Genomic DNA, 25,998 nt, shown 5'->3' with positions numbered 1-25,998 from the left:
AGGTCATAACTTTTATGTAATTTGTTTTTCTTCTGGATTTTTGATTTTCATATTCTGTCTCTTTGAATTAAAATGAAACTAGCATAAAAATTTGTGAGTTTGTGAGTAAAACTACAAATTCAGCAGGGGATCAAATAATAATTTTCACACTGTACGTGCAATAATTTCACGAGGTGAATAGATGATGGACGGAGATCCCTCGCTTCATCTTCAACTCCAGGTCTGATGCGGGTCCAAAAAGAACGAGCTCAGCTGAGCATGCAGTCATGGTTATTTTTCTCAAATGATCAAACGCTCCACTCACCGTCATCGCTGTCTGCCAAAATGGTGACTTTGGCAGACGGGAAGTTGGCGCCCACCAGGCCCCCCATGGGCATGCTGAGGCTGACGTTAAAGCTCTCCTCTTCCTCGTAAAGGGAGTCATCGATGATAATGATGCGACAGGCTTTTTCTCGCTCGTCCTTATCAAAGCGCAGCACGCTGGTGTGGTCCTCGGGCCGGGTGATGTAGTCAGAGTAGGAAAGGACTGTGCTGGGTATGGTGCCGGTGGCTGTTCCTGAGGAATTATGGGAACAGAAAGATCAGTTTGCAGGGAAACTAACAGCAGGAAGTCGTTGGACTAAAAAGGGAAAATAACACAAAATAAATACTAATTAAATAATCAGCCCTACACATGAAAATAGAAATGTTTGCTCTAATATATCAACAATAGTCAAAAGTAATGAAAGGAAAGGTTTGCACGGTTCCACTCCTGCAATTCATCCCGTTTCATTTATTTGTGTATTGTGTTTGGATAAAAACAGGTTGATCTCACCTTGCTGAGTGTAACAAACTACCATGAGCTCCTGGCTGGCATCTCCTGAACGTCGCACTGGCACCAACAGCTCTCCAACATCCTCCTCTATCTTGAACTCTGACTGAGGGATGTAGACGGTCGATTCTGTTTTGAAGGAAAACAAATCAAGGCCAAGAACAACAATTTTGTTCAAATAACTCAAAATAACCAGATTCCTACCATCACCAGGGTCCACAATCTCCACCGTCGCGACGTCAGGAAACTCCAGTACAGCCATGACAGGGTCTGACAGCTGTATCTCAAATGTTTCCGAGGTCTCAAACTCCTGGTCTGTGAAGATTTTCACTTTCCAGGTTGCTGTGGTCTGGCCTGGGTTGAACTGGACCTGCTTCTGGGCTTTACCACGGAAATCCTTGTCCTTCTCTGCTGTGCCGTCTTTAGTGGCAATACCTGAGGGAAAGCAGTGCCAGTGGCAGCAATATTTTACCCCAGTGCTTCCTCCTGGGGCTTATGTCAAAGTACAGGCTTTCATATTTGAACAGTGCACATGATAATTTCAATCTGATGCAACAATAACAGGTAGATTATTCTGTCTGCTGACACCGCAGAATAAGAAAAAGATAGCTCGAGTTTTACGTTCCTTTGTACAGCGAGTGAGTGGCCAGCATGCAAGCCTTACTAGGAAATGTCATACATGAATTCAACTGAACCTCTGTCACAGACAGGACAGGAAATGGAGCAGCAGTCAAACAAGAAAACAAAAGCTTTGCTCCTTTGGGGACATGTCTGTGGCGTGAGTGTGGAGTTTTTCTTCGTTTGGCTGCAGGGATAAGCTGAGGATAAGCCCTGCAGCCTTAAAAGGAATGTTTAGAGATTTTAACTAAAGGCAGCTATGGTCATGCTTTATTGCAGGTCTGACCTTTAAAAACACATAAATACCATGAAAAACTAAAGAGACGTTTAAAAGTGGGTAATAATTCATTGTTAAAATGTCAGTTTAATAAAGGGTCGTGTGGTATCATCATCCATCATATCTTTTTTATGAGTGACAAGCAAGTGGCCCCTTAGGAGCTGAAAAATAAGGCCATTATGGAAGTACCAAAAACTGCACTTTCTTGAAGGGCCACTTGAAGCTGGCTCTAAAAACGAGTGAATCCCACAATGCTCAGGATCATTTGTAGGAAAGATTTTCATTTTTGTCATGTGGAAAGAATGTATCTAGAGTTTTTTAATGAAGTGAAAGTTATAATCCATCTTATGTAGCTAAGGATGTATAAATTGTATATTTAAAGAAGCTAAAGTAACTATGAGGATGGCACTTCATATAACTGGGGAGGACGTGGGTCAGGAGGTGGAGCACGTTATCTACTACTCAGACGGTTGGTGGTTTGATCTCTGGCTGCTCCAGTCTGCATGCCAAAGTATCCATGGGCAAGACACTGAACCATGCTCCTGATGCGTTCATTGGAGCGTGAATGTTGGATAGAAAGCGCTGAGACATTGAAAAAAAGCTCTTATGTGTGTGAATGGGTGAATGAGACATGTTGTGCTTTGAATGCTCAAGCAGACTAGAAAAGCATTAACCCATCCATTTACCATTATATTGTTACCATTATATTATTATCCAAAATATGAAGCAGACAGTAGCATAACACATAAAAACCTGTTTACCAGCTGTTATTTTGGGACACCCTCAGCTTATTTTAGTCCCTGAATTTAATTCGTTAACAATGTGTGTGGTGTCTCAGAGCATATTTAATTCAGTTATCTGATAATATGTTATTTAGCTTAATTAGCAGGTGTTTTTGTGCCTGCATGCATCCATGCAGTTTATAGATTAAGCTTGCTAACCAGGCATTCAACTGTTAGCTGTTAACTTGTCCTCTTGTTCAGTTGAGGCCACTTTTGCCTCCAAACAAACTAGATGTTACAATCCTGACTTTAAAATTACAGGCCACAAACAGATGAGTGATGTCTCAGTGGCTTCGGCTATCGTTTCTACACAGGAAGGACAAGTCCCATATCAGGAATGAAAAACAAAAATATCTGCAGGTTATAGTAAAAGCAATCATTAAGTTTGTAAAAACAAACAAAAAACTCACTCATTTCTAAAGCATAAAAACTTAATTAGGTTTCCTGCAGTTAATTAGAAGCTAAATAAATTACTTGTCACTTACTGACAAAAGAAGTTTCTCCCAGGTAGCCTCTGCGTTTCAGCGTCACCTCCAGGAATTTGGCATCTTCATCCACCAAATAGTATTCCCTCTCCAGAGAGATCCAGGCCCAGTTGAGTCGGAATGGCTGGGGATTTAGTTTATTTCCACCTAAAGAGAGGCAGGGGGAAAAAAGAGCCTAACGCATTAGCATTTCATTTGAAACTTCTTTCCGATGGAGACTACAATAATCTGTTTTGTTCCTATCAGGACTCACTGAGGCATATAAACTGCAATCTGCTCTGGGCTCAAGGATAAAAGGAATCAAAGGGATATTTTAATTTAGGAAGGGAAACATGATAACTTAATACCAGGGCTTCCCTAAAGCTCACTTCACCAGGAGGAGTTGCATTACTTGTTATTTCAATGGATTCTTATCCATGTCTACCTACAGCTCTCTCTTATTCTCAGGCCTCAGTAGGATGCCTGTGAACTCAGATAAAATGGAAATTGTCTGCTTTTGAAAAACGTGCTCATAGAGTTTTATCTTTAATGAACTGCCCATGCACTGTTCGTGCTCTGTAGCGTTCCCTTTTGAAAATAATGAAGTGGAGTGGGGTGTTTCCAGGACATAGAGATGAGTTGGATATTATTAGTGACCTCAAAGAGCATATACAAACGATTACATGTTTCTGGTTTAAAAAAAAGTGAGCACAATTACCCCTTTCTACTAATTTCTGACTTTTTATCCTACATTAGAGATAACTCTTTATTGTCATTGCACAGTCATACATAGTACACTAGTACAATGAAATTGGAAAACTGTCCTACGTCGGCAACAACCAACCATGTAACACAACACAACATGACACGATACGACACATCACAACGCAACACAAACAACACAACACAGTATAATAACTTAGTTAAAAAGAAGAAGAAGAAGAAGTGTATTTGTATTACTGTTATTATTGCACATTAATTATTATTGCACCTTGTTATAAATATAAATATTATTATTATTATTACTGTTTTTACCGTTGTTAACGGTAAGTCCAGGTAGGTAGCCAGTCAAGTTTAGCTATTTGCATTGACTAGGGCTATTGCCCTGTTGTAAAAGCTGTCCTTGAGTCTATTCGTTCGGGACCTCAGCAGCCTGAACCTCCTGCCAGACGGCAGCAGCTTAAACACCCGGTGTCCTGGGTGTGTGCAGTCCCGTAGGATGCTGCGTGCCCTCTTGAGACAGCGAGTGCTGTATTAAGCCAGGGGCGGCCAATTAATATTCCCCAAAAGGCCACATGAGAAACTGGGACTGTTGTGGAGGGCTACTTATGGGTGCGGCCATCCACAACAGTCCCAGTTTCTCATGTGGCCCCTTGGGGAATATTAATTTCCTGCCCCTGTTTTAACGATGATTTAATGTGTGGCTGCGCACATTATGAGCCCGAGTAAATACTGAGTGAAAGAGGCTATCCTCCAAAAATGAAACACATTTGACATGAAATATCCAAAGGTCAGAGTCATAGATCCCGTCTTTAATCCACACTATCTCATGACTCATGTAATCCCCCTAACTGCCAGCTTGGTTTTTATCACTGACTTAATGCAGACAGCTTCAGAAATATGTCAGCAAATAAGTTCTGCTGCATACTTGGAATATTTTTTTTTAGCAATGGCGGTAAAATAGCCTAATGCTTTATCCTTGAGCGAGGCGAGCCTGGTGACCTGTGACTTTTGAAATGGGTCAGGCTCAGCGGATTCTCTGGATCAGAGAGGTTAGAGAGACAACTGGCTCGCTTTAGTTTTGCTCGGCTGGTCACACTGAGAGCAGTGACCTAACTCTGTAAAAAAGATGCTTAGAGGAGTGAGAGAACTCGACTGAATGAGAAGAAGCAGAAGTTTTTGGGAAGTTTTTTTAAAGGTTTGATACAGGTGTCAGAAAAAATAAAACACAAAGGTGAACTAGACATTACACCAGTCAAAGGAGCATGAACAAAAACAAACAATGGGACAATAGAAAGGAGCCTCTCCTTGTCCTCACACTGAACCACCATTGAGCTCAGTTTTGCCTCAGTGAAGAAGAAAGGGGCTGCAGTCTTTATGCTATGTGACCGGGGAGAATGAAAACACTGGGGAGCTGAGTGTGGGTATTCAGGATGGAAAGGGGGCCGCTTCCTCGAACCCACATGTCAGCGCTGAAGCCAAGCCAGGCCGTATCACAATAGAAACGATCCACATGGACCAAAAGGCAGAAGCATGATCAGATTCAGCTTATGTTTGATCGAGTAATGATGATAACAGGATGGAGTTAACTGTCTGGAAAATGTGGGATAGTGAACATAAATAACCACTTGTCATTTCTTTCTGGAAAACAGACTGTGGACAACTGAGTTCAAGTTAAAGAAAGAGTCTTATTCTGTTTAGCGTACACGGATGGATACATGAATGCAGGCTATCCTCTTGCGAAAATGGAGCGGCAATGCCTGGTGAGCACTCTGCACCAGGCTCGTGCTCAGGTTTCCCGCAGCCATGGCTAAAAATACAAGTATCGTGTCTGTTTTTGCTTGACCCAAATTCTTCAAGTGTTAATAGAATAACGGGTTTTTGAAAACATTCGACTTTGTTGTGTTCTGAGCAGAATCGACTCAGTACCTGCTAAACAAGCAAAACTCTCAAAGACAAGATTTTCTCTCAGTACCCAAGAAGGAAAATGCACCAATTCCAGCCTGATGTACAGTCACACACAGAAAAAAGACTTGAATCATCAGATTGTTTCTGTGCTGGAAAAAAAAGTGCGTGCTGGCAGTTGGCCCTATTTGGAGCTGATATGAGGAAAAGCTCATTCAGAGTCTCTCATCAGGGCTTATTGAATGAACACAGCCAAGACAAAAAACTGCTTTTGTTTTGGCACCAAGCAATCAGGCAGCTTTAGGTTTCTGCATTACTACAAGGAGTAAAACAAAGGACTTTTTATGAATCAGACCAAGTGTGCTGGGCTGATATTTCACGGGCTGTTGAATAACAAGCATCGAAAGTGCAACTACAAGGTATTTCTACAGTATTCAAATGACACTGAAAAGTGACATTTTACGACACCTCTGTGACTGTTTCTAGATATAAATATAATTGTACATATATGGGGAAAGCTGGGGACAAATGTAACATGTTTTATATCTTATTACATTACTACCTGAAACACACTAATCATCCTTTGAGCTTCCTTCCTTCAGCCACATGTTGCTGCTCACTTTGGGCTGACATGATTTGTTAGCCATCATGAGCAACAAACATTCTAGCTTCATGTTACATTTTCATTTTTCCAACGGTAAATAACCTGCAGAAGTGAATGAATGCAAAGCCTATAGTTTAAAAACAACAGGCCCCATTACACAGCTGAATGACGGTCGTGCTGTGTGTTTCACAGCCCTGCTCTGGGGACGTATAGTGGTGTCTCTCTATGACTGCATTTGCAACAGAGTTACATCTGGCATTGCCTACTTGTTATACACAGCATGATCCACGGTTGTTTTTAATAATCGTTTCATCCAGAGTAACAACTGTCACTGCTGTTTGAAATGGCTGTTCCACATCTTCCTTTTTTCATTGCACCCCAGTCCTACTGTATGAAGAATGTCATTCTCTGTTATAATATATGCCTCCTCAGGAGGAGCAGAAAGCAGCACTACTGTTTTCTGGCTGAGAACATCAAAGCGAAGATCTCCCCTTGGTCTGTCAGTCTGTCCCTCCCTGTCTCGCAAAACCTTCCTTCCCGCCAGACTCCCAGATTATGTGTAGCAGAGTGACAGATGTACTCCACAAACCTCCTCCCCCTCTGTGTTCCCCTTCCTCCCTATGTCGGCTTTGTTCGCAAAAAGGGGATGAACAACTGAGAAGGACAGCAGGCCGCAGTCTGGGTGGGCCAGATCTGCCGCCATGGCGTGCCTCCCTGCCTGCCTGCCTCCACATTTCTCTGAATTCTTTTGTGCGTGGTGTCAGACGCTGAGGCCGGCGCTGGCATGAGCCTGAGCAAATCAAGAGTTGGGATGCCAGGCTTGCACATAGTACTTCAGAAATAAATGAAAATGGTTTGTCCAAAATAGAAAGACCTGCACAAAAAGTAGCTGCAAACATAGCAGCCAGATTGCTGTGCCTTATGATTAATAATTTTGACTGACGGTCTGCTTTATTGCAATTTTTATGATGCTCATGCTATATTAGTCTGCCTATCAAATCCAATACACTCAGTGACTGACTCACTAAGCTCACATTTCCATTAGCTTTTTAAACTGACAATCATTATAATTTCTGCTGGGATGAAAAGTTTTATAGGCTGCATGTATTTCCAAACCTTCCTGTTAGCAGCCATCTCATAAATTAGCTTCACTTTGATTGATGCCAGTTGGACGGCAAAGAATACTAAAGAAATGTGTTCTGTTATACGAGCCGAGTGACACAAACTCCTAACATGCACTAAGAATGTCTATCAGAAAACACAGAGTAGCTACAGAATAACAGGATGACTTAGCAAATATTCTGTGCCGGCACAACGACATCATGGCTTATTTACAGGACATTGCAGCCTCAGAATTTCCCTGCAAAGGCGTCCTTTAACGGCGCATTCTCCCTCAGCTCATATTCACTCAGCACTGCCTGCACCATACATGGATGCAGTGGTGCAGTGGGTCAGGCTGGAGGTATCACTTGAGAGCAAGGTCAATATGAAGCTTTGAAGCTCACCAGCATGATGCAAGGAAGAGCAACCTTCTAAGAATATCCTCATCGAGCGACAAGCATCACGTTATTGCATTTCGTCATCAATCATCCAGTTCATATGAATACTGGTGAGATTCCTGCCAGCTAGGCTCAGTATTTAATATCACTGGCTTTAAGTGTGGTCTGTTAAATCTAGAGGATGTCAAACATCAGGGTAAACAGACAAAAAAGGAGATCAGGTAAGATTCATCTAAAATTTAGGTTTCTTAGATGCAATGATGACTTTAATCGTTCAGTTTCAGTACGTGCTATGAATCAACGGATCAAAGCGTCTGCATCACAGCGTCTGTTCAGGACATTAAGGACATCTGTGCAGGAAGTTAAAAATAGCTGGACATGAGAAACATACACTTTGACCCGTGTGCGCCAGTAGGCAGGGACAACAAAACGAAAAGAAGCAAACTTAGACAGCACTCACATGTAGGTGTCAAATCATGCAATAATTTCAAAAGGAAAATGAACGAAACAACACTATTAATAAATCTAAATCTATATTAAGGCTGTACTGAATTTTTTGTCTGCTTATTCTGTTGGTTTTTGTTTTTTGCCCTTTTTCCCCGTCCCTCTTCTCAGGTTTTTTTCTTTCCCTCTTTCTTTCTCCACGTTCTCTCCTCCAGTCAAGTCTGTCCCGTATTCAGCAAGTGAAAATAAAATAAACAATAAAAGTTGAATCAAATGGACCATTACGGCAAGGCTGGGATGGTCCATTTGGTAAAAGTAAATCCGTTGGGCATCTTTCTTCGCCTTTTAGACAATAATTCTGATGGCAAAAGAACCAAACGGGACAGGTTAAAAAAAAAAAAAAAAAAAAAAAAGGCTGTACTGAAGGATATTTTAGGCTAAAACATTGGAACGCTGCCTCTGGGGACAAAAAATAAAACCAGCATGAAAGCAAGGAAAAATACCAGTACACTGGCTTATTCAGTGCCCATGATTTGGGCATTGGTTAACATTTTGGTTTGCTAGTGATTGATTTTAATAGCATTCACCAAGTCCTTTGCTAATGCTAACCGAATGCTCACACAACATGACTTGGTCAGCTGCAATGTTGATCGTGGACCAACATTATTATGATGACGTGGGACCAAACCAAAAAAAATTAAAAACTGGAATTGGCCAAGAACATATCTACTTAAATTGTATTAATACATAATCAGTATCTTTAACTAAATGCATTAAATACTAAATGCATGTTCGGTGTGATCACAATTACTGAATAACATTGAAAGAGATATCTTGATTGCATATGAGGTTTTAGTGATTTAGCTGTTTTATGCAATTATGTGATAAATAATGTGGCTTGCCTTGTGGCCTATACTTTTAGCGCTTTATTGGTCTGCTGCTTTGCACTAATCAGCAGCCATCCATATTGGTGCAACGTGCACATACAGTCAGTGCTTCCCTGCATTGTACATCACTTCCCTCCACCTTGTTGTTCATACATGGTCCCTTGTGGCACCAGAAAAATTAGCATCAGGTGTAGCATCAGCTACAGGTGTAATGCTGAAATATAAGAAGGCTCTGGTTAAGACAACTGAGTCAAAAATTATGAAAAACTGCACCTGATTAATCTTTTGAGGCACCTCGACTGAAATCAGGAAGTTCAAACTCTTCCTGGTGTGTCGTGAATGTACCAAAACTAATCCATTCAAAAGCTGTTGAGACATTTCTCTTTAGACCACAGTGATTCATGTATAAACAAACCAACAATCCAACAAACCAGTGTTTCCTTCTCTGCAGCAAAGTGGCTGAAAAAAAAGAACATGGCACAGAGTTCAAGTAACTCAGTGACAGCTTTGCCATGTGGGAGCGGATAAGAATAACCGCTCTAGCCATACATCATAACTCTGCACCCCAGAAGTCCACCAGCCACCATAAATCAAGGCTGAAGATAAAGAACAAAAAGAGAAACAGAGACAAAGAATGAGAGAATAGCAGAGTTCAGTGAAAGGGCCCGAGGGAGTTGTGAGATAGAAACAAGAAAAAAGAATAGTAATACCCTGAAGGGCTCTTAGAGAAGAGGAAAGGGGAAGGAGGGTAAGTGAGAACAGGACGGGGTGCGGTGGAGGAGGACTGAGAGGCCTTAGCTTCTTCAAGTCGCGGGGGGCCTCGACAGTGGCACCATTAGCCAGTAAATCTCCCGGTGACTGTTGACACGAGTGACATGTAAGATCCCAAAACACTGTTAGGGAGCAGAGGTTTAGCATGTCCATGTCAGCCAGCCTGCAGTCCACATGCAGCAGGGTACCCCTACAGTACTGAAGAAATGTGACCAAAATGCTGCCCTTTTAAAAATATTTCAAGTTCCTTTTCCTCAGTTTCCCCTTTTCTCTTCTGGCTTGATATCGTTGCACCCCTCTGGGGAGCTGCCCCCTCCAGAGCGGGCACCTCTTACGGTGGAAATCTGTGGGTTATCGGGCTATCTGAGATTGGGTTAGATTTCTGCAGAGCTGGGAGTGGGGTGACCACAGGCTTTGAAAGGGGATCCCTCTGCAGCCTCCACTCTCATGTACACACCTGTCTGCCTGGGATACCACCTCACTTCTAGGCCCTGCTCTATCTGTGGCCCTGGAGTCTGGAGTCCCATAGGAAGTGCATTCCTCTCCCCGGCTCTGAATGATCACATAACACTCGACCCACCACGGCCCATGATCCCCCTGCAGAACTGGGACACTATATTGTTGCAACTAGAAAAAAACCCCAGAGACTTATCTGAATGCAAAGCTTTTTGTTCTCTCTTTGGATTTTGTCTTCTGTTTGGGGTGCACTTTGACTTGCACCAAAGATTAAGAAGAATAAAATGGGTTTTTTTGTTATTTTTTTTTAAATTATTGTTTCAAAACACTCCAAAAACTTTACATTTACAAGGTTTAACAAGTCTGACAGAAAGGGTTTCTTTTCTTAGCCCGTGGCTCACTGGTCCCATTCCTGATGGATGGGGATATATGTGAGCTGTGTCACAACAGGTATTTACTGCTTCAGTATCCCACTCTTTGAATGGCTGTAAGAAATTCCAGAGTTGGTCACTTGAATGCAAGTTACTGCTTGCAAATGGTGTGAGGATGGGCCAAGTTGAATCCTAGTTTATTTCTAAGATCATCATCACAGTTTTGTTAAGTCTGCTACTCTGAGTACTTAGTAAGAAGCCATTAGTTGTTTAAAATGACAGCAGTAGCAGATGATAATTATACTGCTTTTTTTCTACTTTAGACGGGGTTTGCTGGCAAAAAACATAAGATATTCAAAATTTTGTGATTAAAGATTTTTCTTTATGCCTCCAGTCTCCAACTGACTTTAAAGCAACTTTCTGCACCTATTTAACTTTCCACAACACAGAAGATGCATAGAAGGAGAGTGACAGTGAGGCTGGACAGTGGTGTGGACGATCAGTAATGATGACGTTGTCATGTTTATAAAAAATTTTAATTGCTCAAATCAGCATTGGAGAAAAATTTTCTTATTGTTAAACTTGTAACAAGGTGAGGTACTGTAAAAGTAAACGAATGACTTGACAGACTGTTACATCTTTTAGTATTTAATGTTACATAATAGCTTTCTTGTGAATATACAGACATAAACATGTACCTCAAATGAACCAGAGGCTGCAGAAACTGTAATGGAATCATAAGACCTTAAAAAAAGAAACAAACTATGCACCGTATAGTACATATAACGCAGATCAAATGTAGAATTTAGATGTTTTTCATAAAATATTTCAGTAGATTTAAACTTTTTAGCTTCAGAGGAGGGGTTTCTGACCGCTATGCTAACTCTATGCTAATGACCGATCCTCACTGAGACCCCTGAAATCAAACTGAGTGTCGGCTCCTGACTTCTTACTAAGACACACGTGCTCTTACGATAGCCATACTTCAGCTTTGCCTGGCCACAAATACACACACATACACACACACACACCTACACACACACACACACACACACACAATGACGCTGGTCTGCACATTATTGGTTTATGTTTGATTAAGATCTTAATTTTCTGTATCAGCAGATACGTGCACTCGCAGTTACATATGTACATGTATGCTTGCAACATTTGAGCCTGCAGGGCTTATAGAGGAATGCCAAACTGCTTCAGTTCCACGTGAGGATATGTTAATTATCCGAGTGTGTATTCTTGACCTGCTCGTGAAGAAGCATCGCTGGAGCGCATGTAGTGGCAGGTATCTTTTAAAGGCTGCTAAGACCCTTAGGGAGCTTCCCATATCAGTGCATCTGAGGGGTATTTCCGGGGTGTGAGGCCACATTCAGATTGTGCGTATTTGTGTAAAACTTACTAGGCTTAGGTATGTTTAGATACTGCAATGTTTACACTCGATTCAGGATTAAGAATTACTGGAGTTTACAAATGAGGTTTAAAACCCACTGATTTTGAAAGGATGTGTCTGGATCTAGAACTACTTTGATTAGATAAGAATTCATTATAAAGAAGTTTAATAGTGTTTTTGTGGTGTTTAAGCACAGATTTCTATTTAACCTTAGGTTAGGTTAATTAAGTCGCATTTGGATTTTCTTTTGAAGTACAAAAGTTTGTTCCCTGAGGCCGGTTAAAATGGATTATCTCGGGTGCTAATCTCTACTGACCCACCATCGGTTCTCACACAAGCAGCTCACCTACTTAGATTTATTATCAGACAGCCTGACCATCACTGTGCTCTCCACTCACATGCCCCTACATGTCCAGGATAAAGCCACATCCCTCAGGGGTCACCTCTTCAACACTTCACATTAGCGGGCCACCAGCTGGCTCGACTAGCTCTCATGTATTATCTCTTTGATCTTTTCCTGGACGTGTCTTTGTATTTGTGTGTGTGGTTCTGTATACGTATGGTGATGACTTTACTGATAAGTGTATCCATTAAGTGCAGTGATACAGATGCTGTTAATTACACGAATGATGTGGCGCTGCCATACGTGTCAGCCGTGGTCATGTAGAAACAAGGTCTAGTTTTATGTCCCAGTATAAGCTCCACCGCACCTGGTTCAGCTGACTTGGCTGGAAGCTTAAATAAAGTGTGTAAGCAAACAGAAAAGGGAGCGCTGAGCTAATTGAAGCCCTTGTGTTCCCTTCCTGTGGTAAAACCCACACTTAAAGACAGAAATTCTTTGCTTTAGGCATCTTATTAAACCACATGTGGAAAAATGTTGGCCTAAATTAAGATTATAGGATTAAGGCACTTTTATCTAATCTATGTTGATTAATGTCATTGCTACTGATTCTCATTAAAAATAAATATATCACTCACAGTCTGAGGGTAAGAGTTAATAAGGAGGCATGAAGATGAAGCTAAACTAAAAACAGACAAACTCACGTCCTCCTTTTTCTCAATGGGTGTGATGGTGGTGTTAGGAGGTGGAGCATGTCCCTCCAAACAGCATAATTATAGACTAAACTTTCCCTTCAGCACTGATTGCCTTTCTAAATCTTGTTTCATATTTTACAGCCAATGCTAAAATAGTAAAACCCACCTGCTGCATTTTATCGCTTTGCATTTGCTATAAATATGTAATGCTGTCCAAGTGAATCTACATATGAGTTAGAGGTGACAAGGCAACGAGCGATTTTATTATACCCTGACCCATCATCGTGCTTGTACCACGCATATCCGATTCATTTAAGAGAATTCTTTAGGGTAAACGATGTCGGCTGTCAGATTATCGCATTATACTTGGGGTGGATATAAATAATGTTTTAATAGTAAGGCAGTGTTACAGAAAGCCTCAGTGCTTCAGTCTTATGTCAGAGTAAGCAAGCAAAAACAGAGAGAAAGAAATTGAGCTAACTAAACTAAAAATATAGAGTTCATATATTTTGGATAAAATTGGTTATTCATCAAAAAGAAATTTAAGAATCTTTTAATTTGAAAATCTTCATAATGTCAAAATATTCTGCAGATTTTATTTCACAAGTCATGTCATTAAATAGTGGATATTTGGAAAGATAAAAGAAAATGTTTGTGAGACTTGCTGTAAGAGCATGCATACCTATGCACATTTCACTGTGTCACTTCAGGCAGATGATGAAAGGTGACGTTTGAAAGCCCAGAGAAGCGCCCCAAAGGAAAGGGCCCTATTGTTCAATAACAATACAGTTGAGAGCATGTGGTAGTCTTTTACTTTTACTAACCCACAGTCAGTGTTTGGCTTGAGTCTCCTTTGACCCCTGTCCTTTAAACCTGCTGCCCTTTCCAGTGGGGCGAACAGAGGCGGCGCCTCTGTACTGGGTGTCAGTCATGGCCAACTGCCTTAAGTCTTTGTGATGCAAACACTTAGGTGACCGACAGACAGCAAGAAGTTTAAATTTTAAGCAGCCATTAAAAGTCAAACTCAAAGTGGCTTGATGCCACTGCACATTAAATATTAAAGAGGTCCTACCATTGTCTTCAACTGTGAAGTAGAAGATATCACTGGTGGTGTTGCTCCCATCCAACAGCACATAACAGATCTTCATGTCATTGATATCAGCTGTTTGCATGAAAAAAAATATGGAGAAACAATTAGTTGAAATGATAACTGTGACGACTAAACCACTTTTATAAAGTTGTCCTTCAGGATAAATACAAAGTCAGAAAATCTAGTTTACAGAAATACATTTAACCTCCTAAGACCCAAACTCTTTCAGGGCATGCATTTTTAAATTTTTCTTTACCATTTGGGCTGATTGGGACCTGATGAATATAAAAACAAAGAATTACGTGATTTTTTTTTCCGGATTTTTGTTTCTGAGAAAAATGAGATTCACATATGAGGACATTCGCTTTAAAATTTTGATAGAACAGTAGCAGCATAATGTCCTCATAAGTGGACATCAGGCCCTTGTAGAGCAAAATTTTGTATTTTGGTCTAGACAACCCAAAATTTGATGTCCACATATGTGGACACCAGGTCCTAGGAGGTTAAAATTATTTTGGGGTCTGTAGTAACCAGTTAAGCATCATTATATTAGTATAAGAATGCAGCCAACTGTTTTTAACCGAATATTATTTATTTGAATATTTTTTATTCTTTACTTTTTCACCAGTTATTATAAAAAGCTGTTTTTCTGTTTTACACATTCAGGATTTGGATGTGTGCTTCTATGCATCTTATTAAATTCTATAATAACAAGTCTTTGTAATAAATCCTGGGAGAATTTATACTAACTCAAAGCTGTTGGCATCATGAATTCAGAACAATTCAAGGCTTTCCTTCGTACCACACAAAGCATGCACTCCAATCCGATATTAACTCTAAAACACTGATGAGTAAATCTTACCTTTGAAAAACGTTGTTACAAGGTTTAAAAATGTGACATCATCTTACCTTGTGTGAATGTCTTGATGCTGTCATTGCCCAGGGCCGTATTTATGATGAAGCCGTGCAGTGGACCCTCGGACACCGTGTACTTCAAGACCTTCTGGGGACTGTCCCGGTCCTCTGATCGAAGGACCTTGCTGGTGATCACAAAGCCCAGGTGTCCAGTTTGGAGGACTTTCAGTGAAGCGGCAGCCTTATTTACCAAAATCTGGGGGACACCGTTATCCACCGTATTGATGTGAATGGTCATCATTTGGGGTTTGCGTGTCTCATAGTCAGTGTTAGGGAAAACATAAAAGTCAGTGTGAGTGCCATCGGTGACAGTGAAAGAGAAGCTGTCTTCACTGGTCTCAGTGCCATCGTGCTTATAGCTGATAAGGTTCTCGTTCAGGTCCTGCTTGGTAAAAGTCGTAATTGGCTGGGTGTTGTTGAAAAGCAGCAAACCGTGTACCGGCACTTGCGTGATTATAAAGCGCAGCAGGTGGTCTGGAGTGTCCCGGTCTTCAGCTGTAAGTTCAAAAGGTGTGATGAGTTTGGATTCTCCCTCCTCCACAACCAGCCTAGTTATGGTTAAGACGGGTTTCTTATTATCCACATCGGTGATGGACACTCTGAAGGTTCGGAAGACGGGATTGTAGCCGTCTGTCACCTCAAACTCGAAGCTGTCCATTTTAATTTCATCATCAGAGGTGTGGATGTAGTAGATCTTGTTTCCAGCAAGCTGCAGTTGGGTGAAGGTGGAAATAGGAACACCTGGGAGGTCAGTGCACTCTAAGTGCCCTCTACTAGGCGCTCTTGTGATGCTAAAGCTGAGGTATTCATCAGGGCTGTTGATGTCAGAGGTGCTGAGGAGGTCAGTGGTGAGAGTTACTTTTCCACCTTCTTTGAGAGTCACACCTTTGTTAATGACATCTGGAAAAACCATATCAATGCTTCCGATGCTGATGTAAAAGTAACGGTCAATAAGTGGATTTATACCATCTGTGACGTCAAATTTCAGCAGGTCGCGGATTCCTTCCTGGCCTGTGTGCACATACTGAATGAGTTGTCTGTCAATTTCATCTTGTGTGAAATTCATTCCCAGGGTGATATTTCCTAAAACGTCTCCAAATTTGCTGATACGCTGAAGGTAGCCTTGGCCAGGGCCATATCGCACAACATAAGTTAATTCCTTGTCTTGGGAGTCAAGATCTGTTGCCTTTAAAACCCTGTTGCTAATCACTTTTGTTTCTCCGATCTCCACGTCGAGGCCATCGTTAATGGCCATTCTTGGTGTCTCATCATCAACAGGAATAACCACGATAGGAACAGTTTTTTCCACTTTGTGTTTTCCATCAGATAGCCTGATTTCAAAGCTGTCTTCCTTGGTTTCAGAGTCATCATGTTCATAGACAATGTTGGATGCCTCTATGATCTGCTCCAAGTTGAACTTCTCCACAGAGATGGTGCCAGTGCTGAGCTGCTGAACAATTGTCCCATGCTTGGGGGGTTTGATGATCTCAAAGTGCAGCTCATTCTTGGGGATGTCAGCATCAGCTGCGTTCAGAATTGGGGTGTCGATGACCAGACTCATGCCCTCCATTACCACAAACTCACGGACAAAAATCTCAGGCTTCTCATCATTGGCTGGAATGATGACGATGGGGAAGAAGTGGCGCTCAGAGAAGTTAATACCATCTGAGCAGCGGAACGTGAAACGATCTTCCACAGGTTCAACCCCTTTGTGGATGCTTTGGACGTAGTAGATGTGACCGAGGGAAATGTCTTTAATGGCGAATGCGGTGATGGCCGTCCCAGCTCTTGATTTCTCTGAGCCTGGTGCTGGTGAGATGTTCTCCACGTAACCAGAAGTTGGTTGGACAATGATGGTACACAAGATATCCTCGCTGTTGGTGTCAACATCCTCAGCATGAATTTGCTCCAGAGTAATGACGTTCTTCTCCCCTTCCACTACTATAAACTGCTCACCGACGCTGACAACAGGTGGGATGCTGTCAACAGGAAGGATTGTCACATGGACTGTCACACCTTGGATCTTGTTGCCACCAACGACCCACTGCTCTGACATGTCAGACAAAGTAAGATTGAAGGAGTCGTGCTCTTTGGTCGGACCTATTTCACCAGATGTATGAGCATACACAACCACCCCGTTAATTATGTCCTCCTGGGTGAATCTCTCAGCAGGAGCACCATTAACCAGGATTTCACCCAGTCTCGGAGGTTCTTCAACAATAAAAGTGAGCATGAGGTCATCTGTATCTTCATCGTGGCCCTGAATGACATTACTTGTAATCTCTGTGGCGCCATTCTCCAGTACATCTATGGAGGCTCCGAGCAGGCCGGGCGGGAGCATAATCGTGGGCCTTTTGTCATCAACTGGCTCGATTGTGATCCTGATGGCAATTGGTACTTCATGGAAACCGTCACTTACAGAGAGCTTGATGACATCAGTGAGAGATTCTTTTCCTCCGTGCATGTAAGTTAGACGACCGGTTGTGATGTCTTCAAGCACAAATGTTTCGCCATTTGACATATCAATCCCCAAATACTGCAGCTGCCCATACTGGGGAATCTGGGTCACCGTGAAGATGATATTGTCATCATCTGTATCCGTGTCAGTGGCGTGCAGCTCCTTCCTGGTAATGACATATGTACCTCTTTCCAAAACAGTGAACCCTGTGTTGGTGATAAGTGGAGGTTTGTTGTCAACCGGCTGTAGGAAAATGGTGAACAGTCCATCTGCTGTGTTGCCAGCTGTGTCTTCCACAGTGAATGTGAACTGAGCCACTTTTGGAGTGATGCCCAATTCCTGGTCTGGGGGCTTATAAGCTACTTTGTGGTGATTAACCTGGGCTTGTGTAAACTCTGTAATTACAGTGTCAGGGCTGTCAGTCAGTACAATTTCACCCAAGGGGGCTGGATTGTTCTCATCTGTGTCAGTCGGGGGCTTAGTGATGGTGTACTTCAAATCTCTGTCATCTGAATCAAGATCAGTATAACACAAAAATTTCTTCCTAAAGTGTGTGAGCTCATATTCCTGCACTGTCATGTGAAGGGTGGTGCCTGGGAAAAGCTGTGGGGCAAGGTCATCAACGGGATGGATTTTGATAGTGAACATGTGCTCGCCTGATTGATTGGGAGGGTCGTTATCGTCCTGGACCCGGAATACAAAGTGATCGGTTACAGTGGTGGTGCTGTGGGGCCCGATGTGACGATAGAAGAGCTTTCCATCCAGAATGTCCTGCTGAAGCCACTCAGTCACCACCTGCTCAAACATCTCATCTGTTTCACTAAACTTCCACAGAGATGGGTCAGACGGTAGCTCTGCTTGCCTAAGCAGGAGTTTCCCTATGGTGGAGTATGGTGCCTCCGCGACAAACTTAATAGTGGAGTCTTCTGAATCGATGTCTGTTGCACTTAGGATGAATGGAGAGATCTGCATGATTTCATTCTTGAACAACACCAAGCCAGTGTTGGCATTAATAATAGGGGGCTCGTCATCAGTGGGGACAATGGTGATGGGGAACAAAAATTCCACTTCATTGCTGCCGTCAGTCATTCTAAAAATAATGTTGTCGCTATAGGTGTCGCTGCCGTCATGCTGGTACATAACAATGCCAGCGTCTAGATCGGCGGGTGTAAAGAATTTCCTGCGCGTGCCGAGCACGGTAAGGTCTCCGTGCTTTAAACCATCGATGACTGTGATTCTCACGTCTTCCAGGTTATCCTCATCACTAATCTCTAAATTCTGAGAGCTGGAGAGAGCTCGGGATTGCCCTTCAAACAATAGCTGCCCTGTATTTTTGGTTGCAACTGGAGCCAATGTATTCATAGGCTTTACCACAATCATAAAAGCAAATGGATCTGACACTGCACCATCGGTGTCTACAATTTCAAACTCTAGCTGAAAAATCCTCTCTTGTTCTGAATCATCTGAGGGTGGCTTATAGGCTATTTTAAGCTCCTTGATATCCCTGTAATAGAAGGAGGTGATAGGCAGGTTCTGATCATCTGTGCTGATGATATAACCCTGCTGAGGGTTCAGTGGAGACGTGATGTTGAAGATTAAGTCATCTGGGTGAGATTCAACATCTTCAGCCGACAGCATGTCACTTGTAATAGCTGTCATCACAAACTGATCAACCTCCATCATCATCATAGCTACAAAGCTGGGTTTGGGAGCAGTGTTCTCTGCACCTTCTCTGATTCTAACCATCATTTGGAAATGCTCTTGCATTATCAAGTTTCCTTCGTTATCCTGCAGCTCTACCATCATTGGAATATAGTCTCTGTTTGGTGAGTTGGTTTTAGCCGTGTGCTTGTAGCGAATACCCTGCTTCACAAACTCATCACAGTCAACCATTTGGCCATTGGAAGGGTTGTTCAAAAGAGTGCCATACCTGGGAAGACCTCCAGCGCCGACCAGAGTGCTTATCTTACACTGTGTGACACCAACCTCATAGGAAAACTCCAGGCCCTTTTTGTCAATAGGATTGCTCTCTCCATTGAGCTTTTCAACATTAAGGGGCATATTCCTGGTGAGGATCTCAAGCTGCTGGAAAACCACCTCCACTTCCAACATGAAGGGGACGATCACTGTGTCTGTGTGGGAGTCATAACGAAGCTGCAGCTTCACGCGATCCTTACTGGGGCTCCTGGATCCAAAATGTGTGTATTTCACTTCTTCAGGTCCAAATGAACAGGGAAACTTTTTAGGGGTTAGCATCCCGGGCTTCTGGGCCAGTGGATCATTGTCCAGGACTGTGATTTGGCAGCGGTCACCAGGCTGCACTTCTGTTACCAGGTCATTCACAGGGTCCAGAAACACAGACCGCCCAAAAGGCACTCTGATCCCATTGTTAGCAACAATGATATCATCTTCATTAGGTCCAGCCCTGCGGTGATAGAGGTGAGCTGAATCGAAAGGCCCTGCACATACTGAGGCAAAACAGAAGCTGAGAGAAAAAGCCAAAAGCAGGCAACTCTTTTTAGAAAGTTCACAACTTTGCAGACAAGCAGCCATGTCTGCTGCTAGTTGCCTTGTAATTTAGTTAAAACAAGTGAGCAGCAGCAGGAGGCTGATGCTTCTTAAATGAGAAAAAAGGCATAAAAAAAGAAACTTTGGGCCGGCTGGAATCTCCTCTGTGTGTTTCTTGTGTGGCTGCACAGACCCAAGTGTGGTGAATGCTGCAGGGTTGTGCAGGTGAATGAAACAGTAGTCTGTGACTTGCACAGGCTCCTCCTTCTGTCAGTGCAGGGAGGGGAGCCTCCAGCCCCCAAGGCTAATTTAAGAAAGACCATTGGACAAGATTGCCCCAAACAACACCTACCCTTCTCCTCTTCTCTCACTAAAAAAAGGGTGTTGGGGTGGGGGTTGGAGGATAAAATCCTATTCAAAAAAACAAGTCTTATTTGATTATATTGAATCTGTACTGTTAAAACCCCTGACACTGTACTGTATAGGTTAGGAAATGTGATGTACTATAACTAAATATCCATATTTTTTCATGTGATGCATCATTTTATAAATAAATAAAATAAAAAATCAACTGAATATAATTTGATATCTTGCTCCTCCAAGATTTTCATTTAGACACAAGTGTGAATATGCAAATGTGTCAGAATGCAACCCAGTTAATGTTCCCTTTAAAAGGATTAAAGCTAAGAAATAGTAGAAAAACAGTAATAAAGTCTTTACCCAGAGATAAACTGATTCTTTAGCTATTTAATCAATTTGTTTTTCAGTTACTTTGAAAAGAGCAGTTGATCACTGAACTGTGTGACATCACAACTTCATTTTTAAGGGTGTAACCTATCTGTGAATCAACCAATCCCTTATTAAAGTACCATGGAGGGTGGACTAAGAGAATGCAAACAAACTATCATGATATGCAAGATGAGCCAATCAGCAGGGATTCAGACACTGAACAGGATTCTCAGAGTATCACAAGAATAAAGTTTACTATCTCAACCAAAGGCGTGTCTGTGCAAAATGATGATGTGTGAAAATATTTCTGTTCTTTTCTAGAGTTAAAGGGCCTCTAAGTTCAGGCCACTGTCGGCTCCGGAGGGGCCATTTGTCCCAAACATGGGGACAATAACCTGGCATCAGCTGGCACAACAGGTGTTGGAAACTGTTTGGTCTCACACACACACACACACAGAAAACATACAGCTGAAAATATGCCACCTAAGCCACCTGTGATGGAAATAAGTATATAAGTCGCCGCATAAATATAGCACGGGACGTCTCTGGCTTTTTTTCTCATAAAGTTTATTTGCTGAGCAAGCGCTTGTAATAACCAAATCTCTGCGATGAATGGCTACGTGTTTTGAGGTTAAATAAGATTCAAATGAGGGAAAGTCCCCTCTGTGATTACAGCATCTGCATATTTCATGCAACCGAACACTGCTGTTTGGCAAACCCAGTGTGCAAAAGAAAGTTTCAGCAGGATAAGCAGGTGAAAAAATTTGACATTCTTTTTTCGCAGTGACAAAGCAGAGCGTGGACACATCAAGCACTCACACTGGATGCAGCGAGAATGCGAGAATGTGTACTCAGTATGCTGCACAAGGTCATGTTAAGATAAAAATACCTAGTAGCCTTTTATGGGTCATCTTTTAAGTTGAGCCTGACACTTGATGAAGTGATCCATGTGGAGCGCTCGAGCATTTTCACACTTTCCTTCCAGCTGCAATGCTGGAAATGTTTGAGTTTCGTTTTATTGTAACCGCTGTCTGTGATGTTTCTACGTACTAGGAAAAATCTTCTTTTTAAATAGTTTAACACACCAGTAAATGTATCCAGTTAAGGACTGATAATGAGTTGCTTGTGTGCAAGAATTTGTTGCACACATTTGTTGTTTATGCTTCGATATATTGAAAAATGAACCTTCAGAGCTGCTAGAATTATTATTCAGTAAAAGTGCTGCTTTTGTATCGGTGGCGGTAAAGCTTTTAGGACAACGCTGTGAACCACTCAGCAACCTTCCTCTAAGTGTGGGTCAAATAGCAGAGATGCCATAAGCATCCCAGCATTCTGTATCACACTTTTCATTGCATCCTCTAAATAAATCTTGCTCTCCTCGCTTGACCGGCCAAGAATAAAAATGGGACATGCACCAAATGGTGTAACTATAGAAACAAACACAGTAAGCTTTTTATATTCTGTTACTCTCCACGTTCCTCCCATAGTGAGGAAAAAAGTGAAGACTTAAAAACAAGAGCTTCCCATTCAGATAGTTAGAAAAGCCTGATATTGATTGCTGGGCTAGAAGCATGACTGATGAAACAGGCGTGTATAAATCACCCGATGACAGCTGCTTAAGCTGTCTGTCGAGCTGGTTAACTGGTTAACTTGCATTTCTCCAAATTAGACATTAAAGACACGACATGCTTTTAATGAGTGTCTAAGATAAACAGAGAAAGAAGCTGGTTTGATGCCAGCCTCTGGTGCCCAGGATCATCTCTTCATCCAGGGGGAAGCCTGTGATGACAGCAGCACTAATGACATCGTGATAAATGGAAAACAAAGCACTCGTCCTTTTATCCCTGACAGCAACGGTGGCAAAATCCAGGATTTGCTGATTTTTTTTCCTCAGTTTCCCACAATTCCTGGTCTGCGTCATCATGTTCAGAGAACAGGGAATGCAAAGCTCTTTAGTAAACACGTTTCACAGTTTGACATGCTCTCAGCACAAAGTGTTGACTTTACCCCCTTTTAGTCACGCTCCAGGGCTCACATTGTTAGCTCGCTGGTTCAAAATGAAACACCTCTTCAGCAACTATTGGAAGGATTGCCTTGGAAGTTTGTGCAGATGCTCAAGGTCCCCAGGAAAGGATGGATCTTCTTCTGCGGACTAACCCTCTAGCACCACCGTGAGGAGGGCGTTTTTGGTTTTGAGTCAAACATTTAAGGAGTAATGGATGGATTCACATGAAATATATGAAGAAATGATTTTGTCTTTCATGCCTTGACTTTAAATTTGTGTCTCGTACCACGATTTACACTTAAAAGTGTCTCCTTTTTGCGTTCTTCCCTCTTAACATAATTATAAGCATCAAGCATGGTGACATAAACATGAGGAAAGTGTCAAAGGAGCCACTTTCACGAGTAAATCATAGCATGCTGTTTTCTTGGCTCCAATGGTAATCCGGTTAAGAGGTGACTGTGTGTGATTTTATAGCTGACAAAATCACCGTACACAGAAGCTGGAGGTGATGGCAGTGCTGGGATATAGGGTTTTGTTTTTTATGTATAATGATCCCAAGTTATTTATTCATTTATTTGTTTATTTGTGTGAGAACCACCAGACACCGCAACAAGTCTGACAACTGTAGGGAATTTTTTTTTAAATGTATGTATCTTTTAATTTGGCATCAACCTCGCCTGCGTTTTTCTTTGATTTAAAAAAAAAAAATTAGATGGGAAGTGTTTTAAAAAATGGGTTAAGAAAGCGACTTAATAAACTGGAACTAGTTTAACATTCCACAGCGTAACAGGCTGACATAAGCCTTAATGGATGTTTTGCTTTTTTGAAAGCTGAAAGTTTTAGTGCTCATTCTTCAGATTCTGAGCGTGCCCGCAACTCTTTTCAGGCATGAACATCTAAACTAGTTTTAAAGTAGATGAAACAGCTCTCTCCAGCTACTGGTGTGTAAGTGTGTGTAGAGTTACCAGAATACCTGATGTATGAAGATATTCAGAAACACTGGATATCTCAGTACATTATTATTAACATCAGATCACATTTTGCTGCATCATTTGTTTCACATTTTGGATTTTCTGTATAATTCAAGGCTCCCGTTTGAGGACAGCTATGTGGGTGACGATCATGTGCCGCATCCTTTCCAACCGTATATTTAGTTCTGAATCAGATTGCGGTTGTGCCTCGTGGTTCTCTCCTCATCTCTTGGCATGCAAGCATACACTCGCCAGGCTTTATTAAGCTAGTACCTGCATGAACCACTTTTTCTCTTCAAAGCTGCCTCAATTCTTCGTGGCACAGACTCTGACTTGATCACATCACACTGTTGCTGCAGATCACATCAACTTTAACTGCTCCACACGAACACCGACGTTGGAAAACCTTCCACCTTCTCATCTCACATAGATGAAAGAAAGATCAAGGGTGTTGAGTCCTGAACATCTCATCGTGGGTGGTTTTTAAAACTATGGTTACACATAGATTTGTGAGTGACGCTCTTGCTGTTTGTGCACTGATTCAGTGTAACTGACTCTCTTCTTTTCTCTTTCCCTGGTGTCTTTTGCAGTCTAGATCTCAGCCTCACATAAATTATCTGATTATGTACAAGTTATAAAAGAAAAAGCTGTTAGGGATCAGCTGCAGGAGGTGATAAACACCTTGGTAAAGGAGCTCTGACAGATTCTTTGAAAACAAGCTTTGACATCAGAGAGGTGGCTCACCCCTGATAAACCCCTTGTCTCCTCAGAATAGCCGAGGAAGATTTCCCCCGCATTCTCTTTGCTCTTGCGCTACTCGCTAGCATCCTAGTCATCCGGCCCGTTGTAAATATACACTGCGTATAAATAGGGGATAACTGAGACCTTTGGATCCAGTTCCGAGGAGGAAGAGGTTTGTGTTTTGCTGCACTGGGTGGTTTGACGCAGGGTGTCCATGACTGCGGTCAGGCCGGAGGGGCGTGCATACGAATTTTAGAACCGCTCCTGCCGTCACTGCTGCTCTGCGGGCTCAGTGCAACATTTCATCTGCTTAATGGCGGATTAAAGCATCCTGTGGGGCAGATTGATATAGGCTGATGCTGTCATTTGTCATTAAAAGGGAGCGGAAGCCCATGGAAACAGGCTGGATATAGCAGCTGGATCGGCCCCAAACACTGGGCAGCCCATTGCTGTAGATGGAAATTATAAGAATATTATATGCCTCATGAATTTAGACAGGAAACATAAATATAGGCCAGTCTATTAGCGATGAGCTGAAAACGGACACGGCAGTTAATTGGGCTTTATTGTGTGTTAAATTGCACGTCCGCTTCTGTAATCGTATTCATGTAGATGTAAAGTTGCTGTACAGCACCATTAAATAGGATTCTCCTTTCAGCCAATATGTTCAGATTTAATTAGTACTAATCATGGCCTCACTACACTAAAAGGAGACGCAGGTATCAACCTAGGAATATGTGCAGCACAGTGTTACACCTCACCAAATGTTAATTACTGTTTGCTAACGGTGGAGAAAGAAAAATAGGCTTCTGGACAAAGAAAAAAAGTTTTTATTTAATACAAATGAAATGAAATTCAAATGAAAGTCACATCATAACAAGTAGTGCTACACAAGCTTCACACTGTTATAGGAAGAACATAAAACAGCAAACTGTAGCTTCTGTAAAGCACTTCATCTTAAACTGAGGAAAGCATAATTTGATCAGATCTGACAAGCCTCTGTTATTTTCATATTATTCATATTTTACAAATGCATGCCAAAAATGAGTAAAGAGTTTTGGAGCCAGCATTCAAATAACTTTGTTTGGTGAAGTAGCAGTGACCATATAAAGCCAATCCTTGTATATACACACACTTATGCATAGGTTTATTTACATTGTTATTACTGGCCTTTATATAAATAATGTAGAAAACCTTAATATGCATGTTTTATTTTAAAATTGTGCTTAAATGACTGATATTATCCAATATATCCATTTTATATTATTTCTGAATGCCTGAAACGGGTGATTCTTAAACAACCATTTTTGAAATGATTACCACTTACAGCCAGTGTATTTATTAAGTGAGCAAATCTGAATTCATATTCCCAGACTCCCTCTCACTTTGTAAACATACTTTTTTTTTTTTTTTTTTTTTTTTTTTTACAATATGGCAAAAACATGTGTAGTAACCCATATGGAAAAGATATATATAAATCTTATAAAGTTTGTATCTGTCTTCTGTGAAACTTGTATGAAAAGCATACAAGAGTGAAA

The 25,998-nt window shown here is 41.7% G+C and overlaps 1 protein-coding gene across 1 annotated transcript in view; it reads right to left on the bottom strand.

Annotated features, from left to right (window-relative positions):
• The window catches only part of frem3 (Fras1 related extracellular matrix 3), a 33,556-nt gene extending 13,364 nt beyond the window's left edge, over positions 1 to 20,192 (bottom strand). Inside the window, exons 1-6 of the mRNA XM_031752308.2 lie at positions 15,043 to 20,192; positions 14,116 to 14,205; positions 2,974 to 3,120; positions 1,016 to 1,246; positions 815 to 940; positions 305 to 556 (exon numbers count right to left, since the gene is read on the bottom strand). Of these exons, the coding sequence (XP_031608168.1) occupies positions 305 to 556; positions 815 to 940; positions 1,016 to 1,246; positions 2,974 to 3,120; positions 14,116 to 14,205; positions 15,043 to 20,059 (5,863 nt within the window). The 5' untranslated portion in view covers positions 20,060 to 20,192. The remainder of the gene's footprint in view (positions 1 to 304; positions 557 to 814; positions 941 to 1,015; positions 1,247 to 2,973; positions 3,121 to 14,115; positions 14,206 to 15,042) is intronic.
• Positions 20,193 to 25,998: the final 5,806 nt, after the last annotated feature.

The sequence above is a fragment of the Oreochromis aureus genome, linkage group 6 (assembly GCF_013358895.1).
Source record: "Oreochromis aureus strain Israel breed Guangdong linkage group 6, ZZ_aureus, whole genome shotgun sequence".
Taxonomy (NCBI): domain Eukaryota; kingdom Metazoa; phylum Chordata; class Actinopteri; order Cichliformes; family Cichlidae; genus Oreochromis; species Oreochromis aureus.
This window is presented reverse-complemented; position numbering and strand designations above follow the sequence as displayed.